Source organism: Salarias fasciatus, chromosome 10, assembly GCF_902148845.1.
Source record: "Salarias fasciatus chromosome 10, fSalaFa1.1, whole genome shotgun sequence".
Taxonomy (NCBI): domain Eukaryota; kingdom Metazoa; phylum Chordata; class Actinopteri; order Blenniiformes; family Blenniidae; genus Salarias; species Salarias fasciatus.
The window spans coordinates 17,351,570-17,371,444 of NC_043754.1; the positions used below are offsets into that span (position 1 = coordinate 17,351,570).

Below are 19,875 nucleotides of genomic sequence, written 5' to 3' on the forward strand. Positions count from 1 at the left end.
AGGCTGAGAGCTCACATTGTTCTGATATGCTTCATCTCTCCATTGCACTTTCAAGCAAACACACGTTTCTCCTCGTTTGTGTCTCCTCTTGCAGGATTTGTTTGCTTTGGATTTGGAGCCGTACCGCTACAGCGGCGTCAACATGACCGGGTTCCGACTGCTGAACATCGACGACCCGTGGGTGGCCTCCACGATGGACAAGTGGGCCATGGAACGGCTGCAGGGCCCCAAACAAGAGAGCGGCTTGATGGACGGAGTTATGACTGTAAGTTCTGCGCTGGTAATCTACATGACAGACACCTGCTCGGCTGAAAGCCAGTGATGCACATTTATATGCCGCTTTCATTCAACAGTAACTCCCAGACATCTGCAACATGTAAATCTAGTTCGGAGCTATATTTCTGCACGTTAAAAATGCAAATGATGCGATTTCCATTTCTATTTTCTTCATCATTATAGCTTCACTGCACTGTTTTCTTCTGTAAAAGCCCAGTTTTCCCGAAGCAACTGTCATCCCTCAATGCTATCACATTTATATCTGCAAAAACGTGCTCGTGCAGCTTCACGGCTGTTTACCCCCAGCATTTATGTGTGTTTTCCCTTTGAGTGCAAAAATAAACAAGTATCTCCTCCCTCTGCTTCCTCTCCAGACTGACGCAGCCTTGATGTACGACGCCGTGTTCATGGTTGCCGTCGCTTCCCAGAGGGCCACTCAAATGACCGTCAGCTCGCTGCAGTGTCACCGCCACAAACCTTGGCGGTTCGGTCCGCGCTTCATGAACCTTTTCAAAGAGGTCAGTGTAAGACAAGACAAACAGAAGAAACTGCAGAGATCACCAGAAAAACTCTCTTTGCACTTTATTACCAACTTTTTTTTTTTTTTTTTTTTTTTTTATTTTATATATATATATTTGTGACGCCACTATTGCCGACACAAGATTCCCCAAAAGCTGGACGCCAGATCATTTCGTGTGATAAGATATTTTAGAGATCTCCTTCGCTGACAAGCCACACTTTGCTTCTGAGAGCACATAACATGAAAATACACGGTATTTATGTACTTATAAGTTGAAAGCATGTGGCCCGGCCCGGCTGTCAGACTGGATGCCTACAGACAGAAATGAGGCCTTTGATGCATGAGTGTTTTGATCTCTTAAGTCTTAAATCCAGCAGAGGACCGTTGCCTGCCACGGAGAGAGAGCATTACCATTCAGTCCCCTCACTCATATTTTCCTCTTCATGCCCCCTCCACCCTTCCTCTCTTGCTGCTTTTTTTTTTTTTTTTCTTCTTTGCATCTTGGCGTCTCTCTCCTCATCGCTTCTCCTTTTTTTGTTTGCTCCTGCCCTCCCTTTGAAGCATCTGTCTTCCTGTGCTATTCATCACTTGATAATAGCCTTTTTGATTGCGAGAACCAGTAATATGTCTCTCACAACACTCAATTAAAAACCGTTTCTGACAAGAGGGTGCAGACGACGAGGACACAGCTTTCATTTTCACTGGCTGAAATTAAACGCTGGGCAATATAACCTGTGTGGTTCCCCCCCCCCCCCCCCCCCCCCCCCCCCCTTCTGGCTATTGTAGAACACAATAGCTGATGTCTTTCTATGGGAAAAATTAACTAATTTACATTTTACAATAGTAGCAATACTTTTTCATCCAGTGTGCTTCCTGCCCTAATGAAAAACACAGAAAAGAGAGTAATATACTGGATTATAAATGTTGACGTTGTGTAGTAATATTTTGGCTACTGCAGAGAGGTTTTTTTTCAAATGAATTCCCTGTTTTATACTTACATTTTCTGGCCGATCATTCCTATTCATGAATAATTCAGAAGGAAAAACAAATGCATCCTGATTGTGCTGCTCTGGAGGTCTGACTGTAGTCTGACCTCAATTTTAGCATTTTAGCAAATTTTTCTTGGGAATGTTCAGGACTTTCTTGCTGAAAGGGGAATTTAGTTTGCTGCAATATGTCATTTTTAGCTCTCTTTGCTCTGGTTATGCTCACAATATACACTTACAACCGAGCATGCATCACTGTGTAACAGCAAACGCAACAAAAACAAGTCCTCTTGTGTTTGTGCTTCATCTGTCAGCCGATTAGTGATGTTTATTTACACTTCATTATGGTGAATAAGTTATGATTGTAAGTGGATAATCCAGAAGTACAATCTAAAGCACAGAGAATGGTCCTCACAATCCACTGACTTTAACAAAGCTGTGTATGGATGCTGTGTCTATAATGCAAGCTAAAAATATTTCAGAACTTAAAGTGCTTTTAGGGAATCGAGGCTGAAAAATCAAATTCCCGAGTCAAGAATAGAATATAACAGATGCAAAAGAACGTTTCCAAGCTGTGGCATCCTTATGAAGCACTGCCGAAAAGAAAAAAAAAATAAAAAGGGGGAATGTTTGCAGATGCTGCTCAAATGCTTTTTTTAACTTCATGAAATTAAAGTAGCTGTGCATTAGTGAGTGTTTTGGCTGCAGGGGTTGTCCTCACTTCCTTTCAGGATTAACAAAATATAGAATATGCCTTGAAGCGTATCCAGCCTTAAGCTCAGGTGTAGCTTACTTTACCTCTCTCAGTATTCAGGAACTATTTTTTTTATATTCAAATGTGGAAAATGAAATGGCACAACTCAGGTTTTGAGAGCAACCAGGTCATCGGTGAGAGAAAAAAAAACAAAACAGCTTAAACAGGAGTTAAGAAACAAACAGAGGCTGCACAGTGGTGCAGTGGTTAACGCTCATGTCTAACACTGAGAATGTTCCTGAAGCAAGTACTAATATATAAATAATGCAGCTGTTTTTTGACTCAATTTGAGCATTTTCGATGTGATTCTTCATTATACTGCACCAGCAGTTTTATTAGAGGCCCCGATTCCAGTCCAGGCTTGGGGGAATTTCTGTTGGGGAGTTTGCATGTTCTTCCTTCCTTCCTCATCTTTCATTTCACAGATTAAAAACATGGATTTGGGGCAATTGGAGACTATGAAGTACTGGTGTGTGTTTGAGTGTGTGCGGTTGCCTGTCTGTCTCTGCTTGTCTCGTGTTGACTGATGATCTCTCCAGGCTGCGTCCGGCTCGGATCGACTCCAGCCCTCCTGAGTTGGATGAAATGGGCATAGAAAATGGATGAAGTGAAAACCACCCGGCTTCTATACTGCTCCGTCTACTTAAAGCCGCGGGGTGCTGGAAATGAGTGAGATCCCCCCCACTGTAGAAAAGAACATGGTCTTGGAAGCGGTAAATACGGCTGCCGTGTTCATAAGCATTCCCACCGCAGAGCGACCTGTAGATATTGCAGCATTCACCTGATGTGCCTCGTAGTCGGCTGTCAACACCGACCTGCTCTCGCTGCCTGGATTCCCCCTCGCCTCTCCTCTCGGGAGTCTTTTCCACGGCTTCAATGAGGCTCCTCACACACAAAGAAGTCGGACGGTCTCCCACTCCTCTCTTCTTCTCCCTTGTTGTAGGCCCAGTGGGACGGACTGACGGGGCACATTGTTCTTAATAAGACAGATGGCCTGAGGAGAGACTTTGATTTGGACATCATCAGCCTCAAAGAGGACGGCACTGCCAGGGTGAGCACAGAGGCCTGGAACAGCCAATTACACCACTCTCATGCTGCTTCCACGCTGGCTGATTCATTCCATTAAGCCATGTATGTGTGTGTGTGTGTGTGTGTGTGTGTGTATGTATAAAAGATGGACAGAAAGAGGTACTCTAGCAATTTACTTCCCTGTATTCCATCCACACATTTGTTATTTGGTTTAAATTTGCCCAGTCATGAATATTAATGACTCTGCAACAAGCTGATTATTTCTCTCCGCACTGTTTCTTCCTCTCGTTGCGCTCTTCCCAAATTCTTAAAGGGTGTCGTGACGGGCGGAAGTCGCCTCACAAAAAGGTGGATCAAGGTTTGTGGCAAGTGCCCTGTTTGGGTTGAAGCCTTTGTTGTCTGCCCCCCCTTTTCCTCCCACAGTTCTCGCTCGATATGCCACACACCTCCCCGCTCCTTGCCTTGTCAACCTTGTTTCTCTTCACTGAGTTTGTGTACAGCAATGCCATGTGTTTGACATTTCGGTTTTTACCTCCCCCTGTCTGAGTACAGGCATTGCTCTGACACTTTTCAAAACTTTCACATCGGGAAAATATATGTTTCTAGTACTTCTCTCCCACTTTGGTCCATTGTATTACTAAAATCTCAATTTGAAATCCTTTTAAAAGCAGTTTTGCCTGTTACTGTAACTAAAAGTCTTATTTATTGAACAGAACACCCTGTTTTCATACTGTTAACTCTTAAATTGCTGTATCTAATGTTTCTTATGTTGATCTTTACATGACACTGTACACCTGAACCTTTAGCAGCTTGTCTAATAAATTACTAATGAGAATTGTGTTCATCATCCACCTTAACAGTAAAAATTGATTCAACACACTTGCGCCTGATCATCAGATGGGTTAATGTGATTGAAAAAAGTATTCTAATTCTTTCAGCAGTGCTTCATAATTCCAAGCAAGTCCTTCATTTACCACTGAAACTGAATAAAATGTTCAGGTCAAATAGATAAGGCCTGTAGCTCTGCTTTGAAAAGTTCCTGCTTCACTCCTCTTAATTTAATCTCACAGTACGCCTCACACTGTAAATAGTGCCGCGCCAATAACGCACCGAACACATCAGAAGTAATAATGATGTGCTTAGTAAAATTGTTTCACTCACTCCAAACCCTGTTTCTGGTCACAAACCGCCTTGGCTTTCCGCCTGTCTGTCTCAGCAGTCAGACAGACAGGTATGTAGGCAGGCAGCAGCTGTCAAGGTGCAGAAGCAGTGATTTATGCAGCAATTTTAATTCCATTCAGTACTTTTAGCCCTCAGAAGCTTCCCCTCAGAGGAAATACCGCTATATAGTAAGCCCATCACATAAAATCCCACTTTATGGTCATGAAAAATGAATTATCAGTCCGTTGCAGTTGTGTTAGTTCTTGGGAGCTGGAGTGTTAAATACACTCTGAAGAGGATGATGAGACTAAACAAAGTGAAAGTCTCCTGCGAAATAAAGTGTTTTCCCTTAAAGTTGTTGACTTCTCTTGAAGGGAAAAAAAAAAAAAAAGTGTTTTTTTTCCCCCCTCAGCTTTCTTGGGCAGGCTTAGCTCTGCAGTAACGGTTCTCCGGTCTGATTTGGTTCTGGATGAGGATGAGCTTTAGGATTCATAGATAACATTTTACACACGGCACATGAGAGAGAATTCCTGTCAGTTTTTATAGCACACTTTGTTGTTGGGAGCTGCTCTGGTACGCATGATAAATTTGCAAGGCTGTACACGGCAAATCCATGACTTAGAGGTTTTAAAAGACGATCGCTGCATGCATGCACCGCACGGTCATCCCTGGCTTGTATTTTTTCACATTAATGCAATTACTTTAAACATCAAACTGACTATTGAATTACATTTCCAAAGCTAACCTTATTCAGCAACGCATCTCGAGCGCTGGATTGTGTGAAGCTGCACAACCTGAGAGGAAAGTCGCCCTCACACTCTGCTAAATTTATCTTTCAGATTGAGGACACTACAATTAATTTAAATGTGACCCCGTTCACAATCCTCCTCATCCGCGGTATCCACAGATAAGACAGATTTATGGACTCCTGCGAAAAGTGGACCCCTGCAAAAGTGCTATTGTGGAGATATAGAGTGTTTTTTGGCAAGCGGACTTTCTTTCTGTCTGAGCTAGTTAATAGAGAAAGATAGAATCCTAAAGAAGAGTGAAAAGAATATAATCATTTGGAAAAGGTGATCTGACATTGTTTTGTTTCTGAAGAACCAAACTGTGAAAAAAGATAGCTTTGTCTTTAGAACTGTGTTTAATAGGAGGCAGTGATGCATTCACCGCTCCTCGTCCTCTTACCCAGTGAACCAACGTCACGCCATTGTTCTTGGATGAAAACATCAAAATTGCGGAGAAAAGCTCGTCTTTTCTGTCTTCAGTTCTCCCGACAATGAGGAGTAATAATTTAATGCTCTTAACTTTATTGCCTGACTGTCGTGGCCTCGGTTGACCTTTGCTCTGCCTTAAAGAGTTAAGGGATTTGAAGGCGCCAAAATCCAGCTGCTGGGCGTCAGCTGTAATCTGATAACTGTCTGGATTATACCGCCGGGCGCGACAAAACCGGACAGTCTTAATCACTGCCACTGTGAGAGTGGAGGCGACAAGCGCCACGCTGCTCTCTGTCACGCTCTGATTCTGCCCCGCTTTGTTCCTGTTGTCCCTTCCCTGCTGCTGTGATCCCATAACTTCCCTCTTTTGCAAACCTGTAACTAATAATTATTATTTTGACAATGTTTTTCAATGCTGTGATTTGATTTTACACATATAAAATGCTAATATTTGATAAGTGTGATAGTTCAGTTATGGTTTGTGCTACCAATAATTCTCAGCCGTCTCACGCTAACGTCGCTGAAATATCTTAAATATTTCTATCAACTCATGTTTTCTGCAAACACGGAGCGATGCTAAAGCGAAGTGAAATATGACTAAATGCAGAAAGATCCCATTTAAATAAATAATCCTTCATAAAGACGGTGTTGTCTTCACATTAGTCGTGAGACGCAGTGCGCTCGCTGCACAGTGTGACCACAAACTGAGTCACATGCATGGCTGCACACAGCAGGAACGATGTTGGTTTGGCTCCAGAACGACTGGAAACGTTTTCTTGACGCGCGCAATCTGTTTGGAGCGTCTCACTTTTCAGAGATTCGCTCTACGTAAAATGAAGTTTTCAGCACTTAGGAGAGAGTCATTGAAGCACAACCGAGCAAAGGAAAAATGCTGTTGAGTGGCGAACGGAGCAGAAGGTTGAAAAGGAGCCAGTCGTGTCTTCGAATCTTTGTACTTTCTTTTCATTTTTCTGTTCGGCGAATCAGAAAATATGATTAATAGACAATGTGTTAGAGGAGCTTCTAGTTTCCCATTAAGACTTTGAGACTAGATGAACTCTAGTATTTTTCAGGGTTGACAGAACAATGAGATAGTGTGGGTTTTTTTTTTTTTTTTTTAACAGATGTGTTCACTAATGACACAAACGCAGCCTAATTCAAACCTCAGAGTACACAGCACCCGGCTTTGGAACAGTCAGTGTTTTAATGAGTCTGAAGCCGTGTTTGTCTTTCAGATTGCCGTGTGGAACTCGTACAAGGGAATGAACCTGACGGAGTCCAACCGAGACAAGAATAACAATGTGACGGACTCCCTGGCCAACAGGACTCTCATTGTCACCACAATACTGGTGAGGAGAGAACAGGAAGGTTAAGCAGAGGGCAGCGTGGTGCAGATGTACAACCCTGTAGAGGGCAGATGTAGTGAACAACATGCAAAGTTAAAAAAATAGTATTAAGTTTGTGGATCTATTGAGAATGCTGAATTTTTTTTACAGGAAAATCCTTATGTGATGGTGAAGAAGTCAGAAAAAGCGCTGGTTGGGAACGACCGCTATGAAGGCTACTGCCTGGACCTGTTGAAAGAGCTGTCCAACATCCTGGGCTTCACATACGAGGTCAAACTGGTGGGTGATGGGAAATACGGAGCCCAAAATGACAAGGGAGAGTGGAACGGGATGGTCCGGGAGCTGATCGACCACGTGAGTGCTTCGCTGGTCGCATTTCGTCGTTCTGATGAACGTGTTTTTGGTGAAACCACAGCAGAAATAAACAGCAAAAGCATTACTTAGAGTGGATACACCTCATGCGGGGAAATTGTATTCTTCTTAACGTCAGTTAGAAATAGGTGAATTACATGTGGATAAGGACCAACTGTCACTTGTGACATTTGAAAAAAAAAAGTATCACAAACATAAAATTGAGTGTATTTGTGAATAATGAGTGGATTTTATGGAGCCATAACTCTCTTTCAACACGTAGTATGTTGTATATATCTTACTATGAATAAAACACGAGTCTATATAACTTACAAGCTATTACTTCCTGCTTTTATTCATTCCTCAGACATTGTTGTTTGAAGCGGGGTCGTATGAGACACCAGAAATATTTTCCTTCTTTGCATCTGACATATTTTAGTTTTTATATGGTCTGCTGCACTCATAGAAAAAATATCTCCTCCATTAATCTCCTGTAGCTTTAGCATCGTATTAATCATTTTTAGCAGATTTTTTTTTTTCTTCTCTCCAGTATGAGCGACCTGAGCTACTATATTACTGGGATCCTGCTGCTTGGATATGCATGTTCGTGAGCACTTGAGTAATGCCCGACTCTTCCAGGTTGCTGATCTCGCTGTGGCGCCCTTGACCATCACGTACGTCAGAGAGAAAGTCATCGACTTCTCCAAACCTTTCATGACCTTGGGCATCAGCATCCTGTACCGGAAACCTAATGGCACCAATCCGGGAGTGTTCTCCTTCCTTAATCCGCTGTCTCCGGACATCTGGATGTATGTGCTGCTCGCCTGCACCGGGGTCAGCTGTGTGCTCTTTGTGATCGCCAGGTACGAGAACATAATTAGATGATGTCTGACGAATTGAGAGATTTTCTCGCCGAGGACAGAGTGTGAACTGTACAGATGGCGTTTTATCAAATCCTTCACAGCTTCGCCTGTGGTTAATATGAGATCGGTGGACATTTAAAGAAGATACTGACAGACATGCCTGATGTTTCAAACTCACATGGTTAGAATCATAAAAATATATATGCTTTTTGGATTTTTTGGATTTCTTGATTAATTAAGATCCTAAATTTAAAATATCTTAAATGCTTTCTCAGGTGGCTCATAATTAATTCATGGCCATGAAGTTAAAATTACATTTTGATTGACTTAATGCATCATATGCTTATAGATTCACTGAGAAACAACTGGTGGGATGTGCAGATGTGAAGTGATCAGATGTGAAGTGCAGGAATGATCTTCAGCAGTGCTTCAGATTTTCTCAGAGAGCAATTAAACTTCCATGTATTAGATTTATTTCTCTAATTCTGTCCTCTCTTTGATCGTCTTGCAGGTTTACTCCATACGAGTGGTACAACCCACATCCGTGCAACCCGTCCTCCACGCTGATACAGAACAACTTCACATTACTCAACAGTTTTTGGTTTGGCATCGGAGCGCTCATGCGGCAAGGTATGTGAGTGATTTCAGTTAATGTTATTCAGCATTCCGATTCTCATCAGGGACAGTAATGTGTTCGATGTTTGCAATACTCTGCAGTATTTTCTGGCATCCGCTGCCATGTAAATGCCACTCGAATGAGGAATTTGCAGAAAGACAAACACAAGATCGTCCCTTTTAGATTTTGGAAAAGTGAACAAAGCTTGTCACATTCACCCCTGGAAAAAAAAAAATCATAAAATCGAAATGAGGAATATTTTGTGATTCACAATCACTTTTTACTAGCAGTTAGCTGTTTGTTGTTCGCTCTCCATCCTCTCTGCTGCTTCAGCTGCAGCAGACAGATGTTTTCCACTCCCAAGTTTTGATGGCCCTATTTGTTTGGGCCCAGCCCAGGTTTCTATTTTACAGCAGATCGGAGCTTAGAGGTGAATGTGTGACTTCAATTTGCCGAGTGGTCAGCAACAAGCAACAGTAAAGTCTCCCGGCTTTCTCCTGCAGAGCTGTTTAATGATCTCGGCGAACAGCAGTAAAGACCGGACTGACACTGTAAACTCAGTTTAATTCAAACACATCAATATTGCCTCCTTTTTTCTTTTTTTTTCTTTTTTTTCCTTTTTTTTTCTCTGAATGCCCTTTCCGTGTAGCCTGGATCTCGCTTTTATGAATTCCAGCCAAACCCTGTTAGAAGAATTACGCTGCACTTCATGGAGAATTGACGTCCCTGAAGGCAGGAGATTTGGGGGGGATAAGTCTGACACGGCCGATTGGATGACCAGCAAACCTACTGACAACTTAAGTCCAAGGAAAAAAAAATCGCCTCGCTACCTTTTTCAAAACTGTGACGTCACTTTTATACGGAACAAGAAAGTGGAGCCTTTATTAGATTTGAAGGAATCTGATGTTGATCTTTAAATCAGGTTACTGAATAAAACATTTGCGTCCCGGTGGAATTTATATGAAAACCCCTTCACATACATGCGCTTATGAAACATAAGCTCGGAGAGGTTTTAAAGTCTATATGCTCTAAGCTGATAGTCTGAGGGTTATAGAGGGAGCCTGTGTGCTTCGTGTCCATGCATGTCCGCTAAATGCGTTCCAGTTTGATGATTCACATCGACGACAAGACTTCAGAGGAAAACTGTATTTTCTTTTTTTTTTTCAAGTGCCTTCATTTCATCTAAAAAGAGGTTTAAAATACAACACATGCATTCAAATCTGACAAATTAATTATGGTAAACACATTCCACATTGTGGCAATCTGCTTTATTCTTGTTCCTTTTTCTGCACGGAGAATTAAAGATAAAACACTGTGCTCTTTCTGCTTGCGCAGTTTTATACTTCATTAAATTTTGGCTTGATAGTTTACTTTTTTTTTTCTTTGCGTTCATTGCTTTTGCCAGTCAATCCGGGTCTTGTAATTTGCAATGCTATGTTAGCTTTTTCACACTGAGCTATTTTTCACCAGCTTCGTGTCAAATAAATAATGCTGCGGATGAAACGGTACACGCTGTCTCGAGGGGTCCTCGCAAGTTAAAAAGTCCATTTAGCGTTCTGGTGTTAATTTGAATATTCTAACTGTTTGGACCAGAGTGCTTTGTGTTTGCAAGATTGACACTTTTTCCATTGACGTTCCATCAATATTAGGAACCGCAATATCTTTTAACCTTTTTCTTCTCTGAAGGTTCAGAGCTGATGCCCAAGGCTCTGTCCACTCGGATAGTTGGAGGTATCTGGTGGTTTTTTACCTTAATCATAATCTCCTCCTACACGGCCAACTTGGCCGCCTTTCTCACTGTTGAGCGTATGGACGCGCCCATTGACTCGGCGGACGACCTGGCGAAACAGACCAGGATTGAATACGGGGCGGTGAGGGACGGCTCCACCATGACCTTCTTTAAGGTAAACCCATGTTGAATGCCTGAACAAAAAGTGTCTCTTCGCTGTCAAGTTAACAGTACTGAAGGAGAGGATTGAAAGTATTTCTCATTTGTTTTTATACGACATAAAATATGTTATTCAACAGAAATTGTTCTCATTTCAAAGTTGTTGGACTGATTAGTTTTTAATTATTAGTTTAGTTTTGAAGGTTTGTTATTTGGAGGTTTCACGTGGAACAATTTCAACTTCACTTTACCTCAGGGAGCCCAATTTGATCACAGTGGGGCAGGACAAGGGAAATGAAAACATTATAAACGAAATACAGATAATGCCAAAATGTTCCCAGAGTTTTAGTGAATGAATGAATGGTTCTAATATCATCCGTCGGACAAATTTTTGTCCATATTTTGTGCTCCTCCCTCATAGATATGTAGTTCATTGGTATCGGATCATCCGATTGAGTTCAAATCTACTTTCAGACCCTCTGAGATATCAGTGTGAGTCAGCAGCAGAGCAGCATCACTTCATAAAATGATGGTTGTCTGGGTTTCCTGTGCTGCTATCCCTGTCGCCCTGACTTTTTGCCAAACGCGCCATTGAAACGAAAAACAAATCTCAAAGAGACAGAGGAAGAGGCACTTACTTTGATGACACTCAGGCTCGATGCGCCACGAAGTGAATATATGAGGGGAAGCGGAGAAGATGCGCATTAGGACCACTTGTGCTTTTCTTTTAGAGTGTCTGTGTTGACGTTAAACATATGTTAACTCATTAGTTGATATTATATAATGGATCAGTGTGAAGGTGTCCTCAGGCGGGGCTGTCACTTCCTCGCCTCGCAGCCACCAGCTCTCCTTGCATCCTGTGGCTCAGCGGGGGTGATCCATGCGGGGCTTTATCCTCCCAGATTGCAGCCAGTGATTACGGCTGCCTGGGTAGGAAGAAGCAGGCCGTGTTGATGGCTCGAACAAATTGAATCAGCTGGAGGAGATTTAGAACACAGCTGTCCCATTTTCTCTGACTGAGAAAGGAAACCACACACACGCACACAACTACACGCACACGCGAAAGCTGAAAGAGCCCCCTCTCAACCTGTCTTTGAACTTTTATGTATTTATGACAGCATCTGAAACTTAGTTAAGTGCATGTTCCGTGTGCGGCGACAGTCTGCGATCACCGGCTCCCATCCTGTTTGTGATCTTCTAGAAATCAAAGATCTCCACCTATGAGAAGATGTGGGCCTTCATGAGCAGCAGGAAGAACACTGCGCTGGTTAAGAATAACAGGGAAGGCATCACACGGGTCTTAACAACAGACTACGCCATGCTGATGGAGTCCACCAGCATCGAGTACATCAGCCAGAGAAACTGCAACCTCACCCAGATCGGAGGTCTGATTGACTCCAAGGGCTACGGAGTGGGAACACCTATTGGTAAGGAACATGTCACGGCTCTTTTGAAAGCCCGTATGAACAGTAACGCATGTATTTTGCGCATGTATTTAGCTGATGATTGGAGAGAGCAGGGTGCACCCTGGGCAGGTCGCAGGTACAGATAGTGAGAGACAGACTACCACACACACTCACATTCACGCCTGGTGGCAATTTAAAGTCACCAATTAACCTCACAAGCAAGCTTTTGGACTGCGGGAGGAAACCAGGGTACCCAGAGAAAACCTTTTCTTTTTTGATGGCGTGGTAATTTCAGTACAGCAAGCCTCCGAAGATTGTGAAAACTTTCTTTCATTCATTATTTGTTTTCTGTGGAGGACTGGATGCATTCGGCCTGCTGGTCAGAATAAGCCATAAACATGTACACACTGCACACTCGCAGGCTTTACTTAGAATATTAACATGCGCTGAAGGTCTCACCTACCTCGAATAGAATTTTAATAGAACCTCTGTAAATACAGACCTTGGAAGAAAGGGGGAGAAATTTTTATCAAGTTTGAAACTCTCATTTTTTATTCTGCTGCTGTTTTATGTCCCCTGCATGCTCTCACACATCCATCAGAAAGAGCTGCCAGCTGTTCAGTGCAAATGTTCCTTTAAGATTTTAGGCTGGTTTGTTGGTTTCAGAATTTAAACTGGAAGCAAATCAACCTGCTGGACGGCGTTTGCCGGCAATGCTAGGGGATGTTTATCTTAGTGTCTTCTCTGTTTTGTTTTGGGTTTTTTTTTCTTTTTTTTAGCTGTTTTTCTGCTTTTAGCTCATGTATTTTACACCTTTATGAGTTGCTGCACATATGCTTACAAGTTACACATGCATGCATGCTTAAAATCCAAATACCAGTGTTTAACAGAAGAGAATGAACGATTAAAACATACACATACATTTTATTTGTGGTTTTAAGTTGAATGAGGGTTTGTTTGTTATTTGATTTCTACTTCTTCAGCTGCAGAATGGTGCAGTAAATAGCACCGTTGCCTCATGATAAGGAGGTCTAAGCTCATAGTCCGGGTTGGATTTTTGGGGCTTTTTGTGTGGAGTTTGTTGATGTTTCACTGGCAGACAGACTGGTTTTATGAAACTGTGTATGTCAGGACCAGTCTCTCCATGAAATAACTTTTTTTATAGTTGTTTATTGTATTTGGCAGGAAGTTTTTCCCCCATGTAAAAACTCCATACAAGCTCAGTTTTAAGTTAAAGGCGTGCGTACGCAGTGAATGCACCCCGCTATAATATCCTGAGGCTGATACCTTCAGGGCAGAAGGGCAGATGTGGCTGAGCTGACAAGTGAGTCTATTCAGGCCTTCTCTCAGCAGATCTAGAAGACTTCAGTGCACCGCTGGATGTAAGTGTGAGAGCCGCAGTATGTCAGAGGCGAAAGAGGAGGTGGAAACATCAGGACTCTTAATGTAATAATCATGATGTTGTGATTTTTTTTTTTTTTTAATGGAAACTGTGTTTAGTGTCATTGGATTTAATGCATTTTTAATAACAAGATGCATTACAAATGCAGATTGAAAGCTTAAAGCCTTCAGGTAAATACACTTGTCATTTTTTTCTTTGTATGAGGCCTAATTTTTCATGGACAGTTTGTTTACTAAGCAGGACTATTAAGCCACATGAGCGAGGCATTTAATGGCGTCTATAAATAAAGACTGTCACGCCAGTAGTGGCACGTAATGTCTCAATAATGTCTTTTGTTCGCTCTCTCCTCTCCAGGCTCTCCATACAGGGATAAAGTGACCATCGCCATCCTCCAGCTGCAGGAGGAGGGGAAGCTGCACATGATGAAGGAGAAGTGGTGGAGAGGCAACGGCTGTCCGGAGGAGGACAACAAGGAAGCCAACGCCCTGGGCGTAGAAAACATCGGAGGCATATTTATCGTGCTGGCCGCCGGCCTGGTTCTCTCCGTGTTCGTGGCTATTGGAGAGTTCATCTACAAGGCCCGCAGGAACGCCGACATCGAGGAGGTGAGTGGGGACGGGAATCACTCTCTGAATAAAGGATAAAGGTAGCGTTCAAAGCCGAGTTAAACCTTACGCTGAAGTCGGTTTCTGACAGACTGAGAACCAGCTGTTTGATGACGCTTGACTAAGGACAAGATGGTTGAATTTAATTGAGCCAAAATGATATTTGTACTTTTATGTAGCGTCTCTGCAAGAAAATTCAGTTGCGAATTATCAGTGTGTGATTGTCTTTGTCAACATACTGCAGTCTAGATAAAATTAAAGGGTTAAATACAGGTTATCTCAATAGCGATAAACATGGAGCAGTCAGAAGCAGAACACCATTCACATGATCAGCTTTTGTTTCTTTCTCTTTCTTGTGTTTTTTTCATGTCTTTCTTTTGTTTTTCAGATTTCTCTTCATTCCGTATCGGTTTATTTACTCACTTTTTTTCAAAAGCCGGTTCACCTCTTGTGTTTTCTCCTCCACCCCCCCTTTTCTTTTGCGTCAGGCGTTTTGTTTCTTTTACGGGGTGCAGTCCCGTCAGTTTCAGCGCCGTGGCTCCACCTCCTCCTCGGGCACCTCCTTATCTACCGATCTGGAGAGCGGCAGGCTGCTGGGGGATGACACAGAGTAGCCACGGCGGCACATTCACATCACATTTTCACGCTAGACAATAGGTTTGTAACTAGGTGTCCTTCTCTGTGCTCTTGTTGAAAATACCCCGACTCCATCTGCATCTTCACCGACATCCACCCCCGACCAGATCCCGAACCGCTGGAGAATTTATACCTCCTATAGTTGACCCTTCTGCTCCCCGTTTTACCTGCGCATGGTGTGTTTTGCATTGTGTTGAATTCATTTCTCAGTGATCTCTGTCTTCTTTCTTTCAGCTAAATGAATGGGAAATGATTGTCTTTTTGCTTTTCTCTATCTTAGTCAATCTGTTGTTCAACTGATTCAATTACGAAAATTGAAAAATTATTATAAACACTGAAGAAAAAATAACACAGGATTTATTGCAGGATACTGGCAGTATTTGAATTGGAACTCAACAAACTGGCTCCGTCAAGGGGATCCATTAACTTATCTCACAAAGATGTGCTGCTCAAAAGTGAAGGAACTTTCAAGGAAAAGATTATTTTGAGCAGCAATTAGTAATCAATGCAGGGAACATTTGAGACATTTGATGAGTGAGTCATAATTTTCTTCAAATTATAATCTCTGAAATGCCCGCATGGTTTTCAGATAGCAGCGTCTGAGCTGGCAGCGGTGCCGAGCCGTTACCTTGTATCTGGTTAAGTCCCCTCCCCACTAACGGCAGAGCGACAGTAGACATTTGGGTATGCACTAATTGCCTTTTGGGAAATCAAAAGACAGAAGAAGCTATTTGAATATTTTCCCTCTCATTACCTGGTTGGTCAACTGATTTGGATGAGTCAAAGCAGGATGAGGATGACGGAGTTCAGATGTCCCCTGACGCACATCCAGCCTGAGACAGGAGCTGCAGTTTCATAAATAAACTCTGCTGTTGACAGAACGTTTCCACTGAGGCAGTGATGGACAGGATCACGACTTGGGAGGCTTTCTCTGCTGCTGTGGATAAGATGGTCGAAGCCACCCAAAAATAAAATGCAGTCCAAGTTCTCATGAATTTAAAGTATTAGTCTCAATCTTAAGTTCAAACTTGGGCTCGGAGCCAACTGAATGCGATTCACTTTTTCACAATATTCCACAAATTGCATGAATATCATGCATACAGTTTGTGTTTTAGGTTCATATGACGGCGTGTTGATATGAATTGCTCTATAAGCCTGCAGCTGTATGGACTCAGTAAGAAAGTCAGAAAATGACAGGGGAAAGGTTTTTCCATGTTTCTTTGGAGGTAAAAGAAAACAGACAACAGATGTGCTGCAAATGACATTTCCCCCCCTCAAAGTGTGTTTCACAGCATGCAGAGGTAGGAGAAATAAAAAGGAAAATAAGCCCGATTGGATGTGTTCAAAGCTTTGTTATATTCTGCATAACTGCAGATTTTTACTGATTTTTCCTTTTCTTTAATTATTACTATTATTACGAATGACTTTCTCGTCGACAGGTTTTCATAATTAACTGTCAGGACTTCATCGCTTCATTTAATCAGACCTCGCATAGCAACCACTGCCCTTCTTCTTTCACCTGCGTAATCAAATCTTGCGACGAGGCAGTACAGGTCGTCCAGTTGAGTTTAAAATTGATGTTTTATCATCTTGTTTAACAAATTGTTATGATACTCTCACTCCCAGAGCTTTAAACCTAAATCACAGCCTTTCTGTTGCTGCTGTTTTCAGTCATTTGAAGTCTAACTTAGTTACCGTGCATATTTGTTTTATGTGAGCACATTCAGCCCTTAGAATCGTGGCCATAGTCCATTAATGCTGCAATGAGCGAGTTGGGTACGAGGTTTATGATTTTCATCACCCTGTCTTTATTTGGTTGTGTCTTTGGCAGTGCATGTCTTTTAGTGCTGTTATGGAGGAGTTGGGCATCTCCCTGCAATGTTACAAAGGCACCCGGAGGAGGTCGCGACCCCACAGTGGAGCGAGGTCAACGTGCATCTTCTGTCAACCCAAACGCGCCGTAAAAAGGGAAGAAGAGAGGCGAGAGTCCAGCACTTGAGCGCTGGAAATGGAAAGCGAGGGAGCTGAGAGCTCTCCCTGATGACTTTCGATTTGCTTGCGGGACACCAAGTGAAAGTAATCTGCGCCCTCGTCCTCGCCGTCTTTAGACTGTTTGTGTATAGACATTACAGTGTAGATGTAGTTTACAGCATCATAGCCATATATCAACGTTACAAATGTTATACACAGTTGATGGCAGCAAGAGTGAAATCTCATCAATCATTCATCTTCCCTCATGACTGTAGTTCATAACTCACAGAGTTGAATCTGCACATTTCTTAGATTCTGCCATTGTGTAAATGTAGAACAACGTCACCGATTTTCAGAATAAAAGAGATTTTTTGCATTTTTTTAAACTGTTTTTGTGGCTGGTGCTTGTTTTGCTTCTGGTGACTGGCAGCAGTGTGTCTTCTGTCGCCGTGGCCGGCAAAATGAGAGAACGACCTCTGAGGAAGGACTGGAACACACCTGCTGTTTTAAATCCTTCAAGCACGTACTACACACACACACACACACACACACACACACACACACACACACACACACACACACACACACACACACACACACCATGAAATATTACTGTCTGTGGATCAGAAAAAAAAACACATTACAGTGAAGAAGGAAGGACAAAATAAGAAGGAAATGTATTAATTTTTTTGGGAGAGGATGTATGAAATTTTCCAGAGGTCAAAACACATATTTCTTACCCCCCCGGGGAGCAACTGTCGTGTTTTTCAATAAGCCCTTTTTTTCTTGCTCGCATTTGTCAAATTTGAAAGCCTGGGGGGAGATCTCGTCTCTCACTGGTGACAACTGATCTCAATGGATGTGTGCATTGAAAACAAAACGAGAAAAACCCTGAAGAAATGTTTCTTTTAGTCCATTACATGCTTGGTATGCATTCTACCTTCAACTAGAGTGACACACCGACATGACACAAATTATCACATGAAGGATTTTCTTTGTAGGTACGGCAGATTTGGAGACGTCTCCTTAGTGACGCTTTCATTTAGAAACGACGTCCTGATAATTGACACAGTCAGCGCGGCTTTATCCATCATTCAAAATTCAAAGTAGAAAAATCTCTCACCTAACAGGTTGAGGGATGAAAATGTTTCCAGCAGCCTCTGCAGCACGAATACAGACGGCGTCTCTGGCAGACGACACTGACTGACTCACACACACACACACACACACACACACACACACACACACACACACACCTCTTGGAACTCAAATCATGAGGATGCACTGCAGAATACCAACTCTGACACTCCAACACATGCAAACACGCTGAATAGAAAACCCCTGTGACACCTTTATTTTCATTCTCATCCCAGACCTTCATTTCCACGTTGTTTCATGTTCTGTTAGGCCCTCTCCTACATGGTTTTTTAATAGTAAAAAGAAAGCCTGCATATCAAAGGAAGAGGAATTCAACACTTCACTACTGTTTCTTGTTTTTCTGCCCCTTCTTGTTCAGCTCATTCAACAGAGAAATTTTCCAAATAAATATCAATATTACTTTTTCATGGGCTACAAAAATGTTCCAATAAAATACTGTCATTGAATATTGAACAGGTCCCTGTTGCTGCTGTACACGCTTGTTAAACAAAGTTATGTTTAGATGATTTCAAATGTCAAACATTAGTGGTCGTGATTCATTTTATGAATCTTGAAAAGAAAAGTCACTTTTTTTTTCCAGAATTGAAGCGTAATGTCTTGTAAATGTACAATTTGTACTTCTTGTTAGGACCCAAAGCAAGAAAATCATCAAAAGGGGACAGTCGCAATCTTTCAAAGATCTATCATTTCTGAACAGTAAAGTGGAAATTACATACTAAAACTTTAAGGTCTACATGGACAAAAACAGCCACTTCAGTAAAATAAAGATAAAGGTTGAGCAGAGCTAATGAAAACCCGAGTCTTGCACTGAAACAAAGGTTTATTGGTGAATGCAGAAAGAGGCAGACAAAGGGACCCCTGTATAACCTTGTAACCAAACCACCAGCCAACTTTTAATGAGAAAAGATCTCGTTCTGTTCACGGAGGTAAGAAGGCAGTGAAGGACCCCAGCTTCACGACAGACCGTCCGCTGGTTGAGTGGCAGGGAGGTTAAGTTCAGGCAGATGGTTCAGCTCTTGAGTGGCTGATGGGAGTGCAGGCGACGGTTGTTACTGTGCTCAGAGAGAGAAACAGAGAATTCATCAAAGCAAAGCAAAGAACAGGAAAACTGGTGAAAAATGTCACTTCTGGTGATTATAATTGTGCTCATAAACTTTGTGTGAATGACTCCGTTGCAAAGAATTAGTGTTTTTTTGAAGCACTGAAAAATGAAAAAAAAAAACTTTAGCAAATGTATGTTGTTACTGGGCTTAAAGAAGGAACACTTCTCCAAAGGTGTCAAACACATCTTTGATATTTAATTAAAATTTGTTTTTTTTTTTTACCTTGCCACTTACTTAAGCACAGACAAATTATTTGCAGCTTGTTTTTTTTTTCTGATCAGTATGTTCTGTTTGAAAATACACTTCCTAGCATTTATTAACATATTAACATCTGATCGAGCTGCTGATCCTCAATACTCATGCTTTTTTTAAAAAATAAATATTAAACTTAAACCAAAGTCTATGTGCTCCTAGCTGCTAAGGTGGGCAAAAAATAGATAGGGGGTCCTTGAAAGCACAACTTTCTTCTGCTACCAGGAGGAAGAAAAGGAGAAAAGCTTCCTGACACCGACCCTTTTCCAGTGATTTTCACTCCCTTCGCTTTTCTCTTTTACACCCATTGCTTCTCCTCACACCTGTCCTGTGCT

The 19,875-nt window shown here is 42.1% G+C and overlaps 1 protein-coding gene across 4 annotated transcripts in view; it reads left to right on the forward strand.

Moving 5' to 3' along the window:
• The window catches only part of grik1a (glutamate receptor, ionotropic, kainate 1a), a 29,368-nt gene extending 12,287 nt beyond the window's left edge, over positions 1–17,081 (forward strand). Inside the window, exons 6-18 of one of the 4 annotated variants that reach the window (XM_030101788.1) lie at positions 95–265; positions 651–794; positions 3,480–3,587; positions 3,879–3,923; positions 7,179–7,292; positions 7,440–7,643; positions 8,280–8,503; positions 9,015–9,133; positions 10,806–11,023; positions 12,209–12,434; positions 14,170–14,420; positions 14,909–15,077; positions 16,888–17,077. In XM_030101788.1, the coding sequence (XP_029957648.1) occupies positions 95–265; positions 651–794; positions 3,480–3,587; positions 3,879–3,923; positions 7,179–7,292; positions 7,440–7,643; positions 8,280–8,503; positions 9,015–9,133; positions 10,806–11,023; positions 12,209–12,434; positions 14,170–14,420; positions 14,909–15,034 (1,950 nt within the window). In that variant the 3' untranslated portion in view covers positions 15,035–15,077; positions 16,888–17,077. Of the gene's footprint in view, positions 1–94; positions 266–650; positions 795–3,479; positions 3,588–3,878; positions 3,924–7,178; positions 7,293–7,439; positions 7,644–8,279; positions 8,504–9,014; positions 9,134–10,805; positions 11,024–12,208; positions 12,435–14,169; positions 14,421–14,908; positions 15,078–16,887 lie in introns of all 4 variants that reach the window. The other 3 variants (XM_030101787.1, XM_030101791.1, XM_030101790.1) reach the window with 3 other exon arrangements.
• Positions 17,082–19,875: the final 2,794 nt, after the last annotated feature.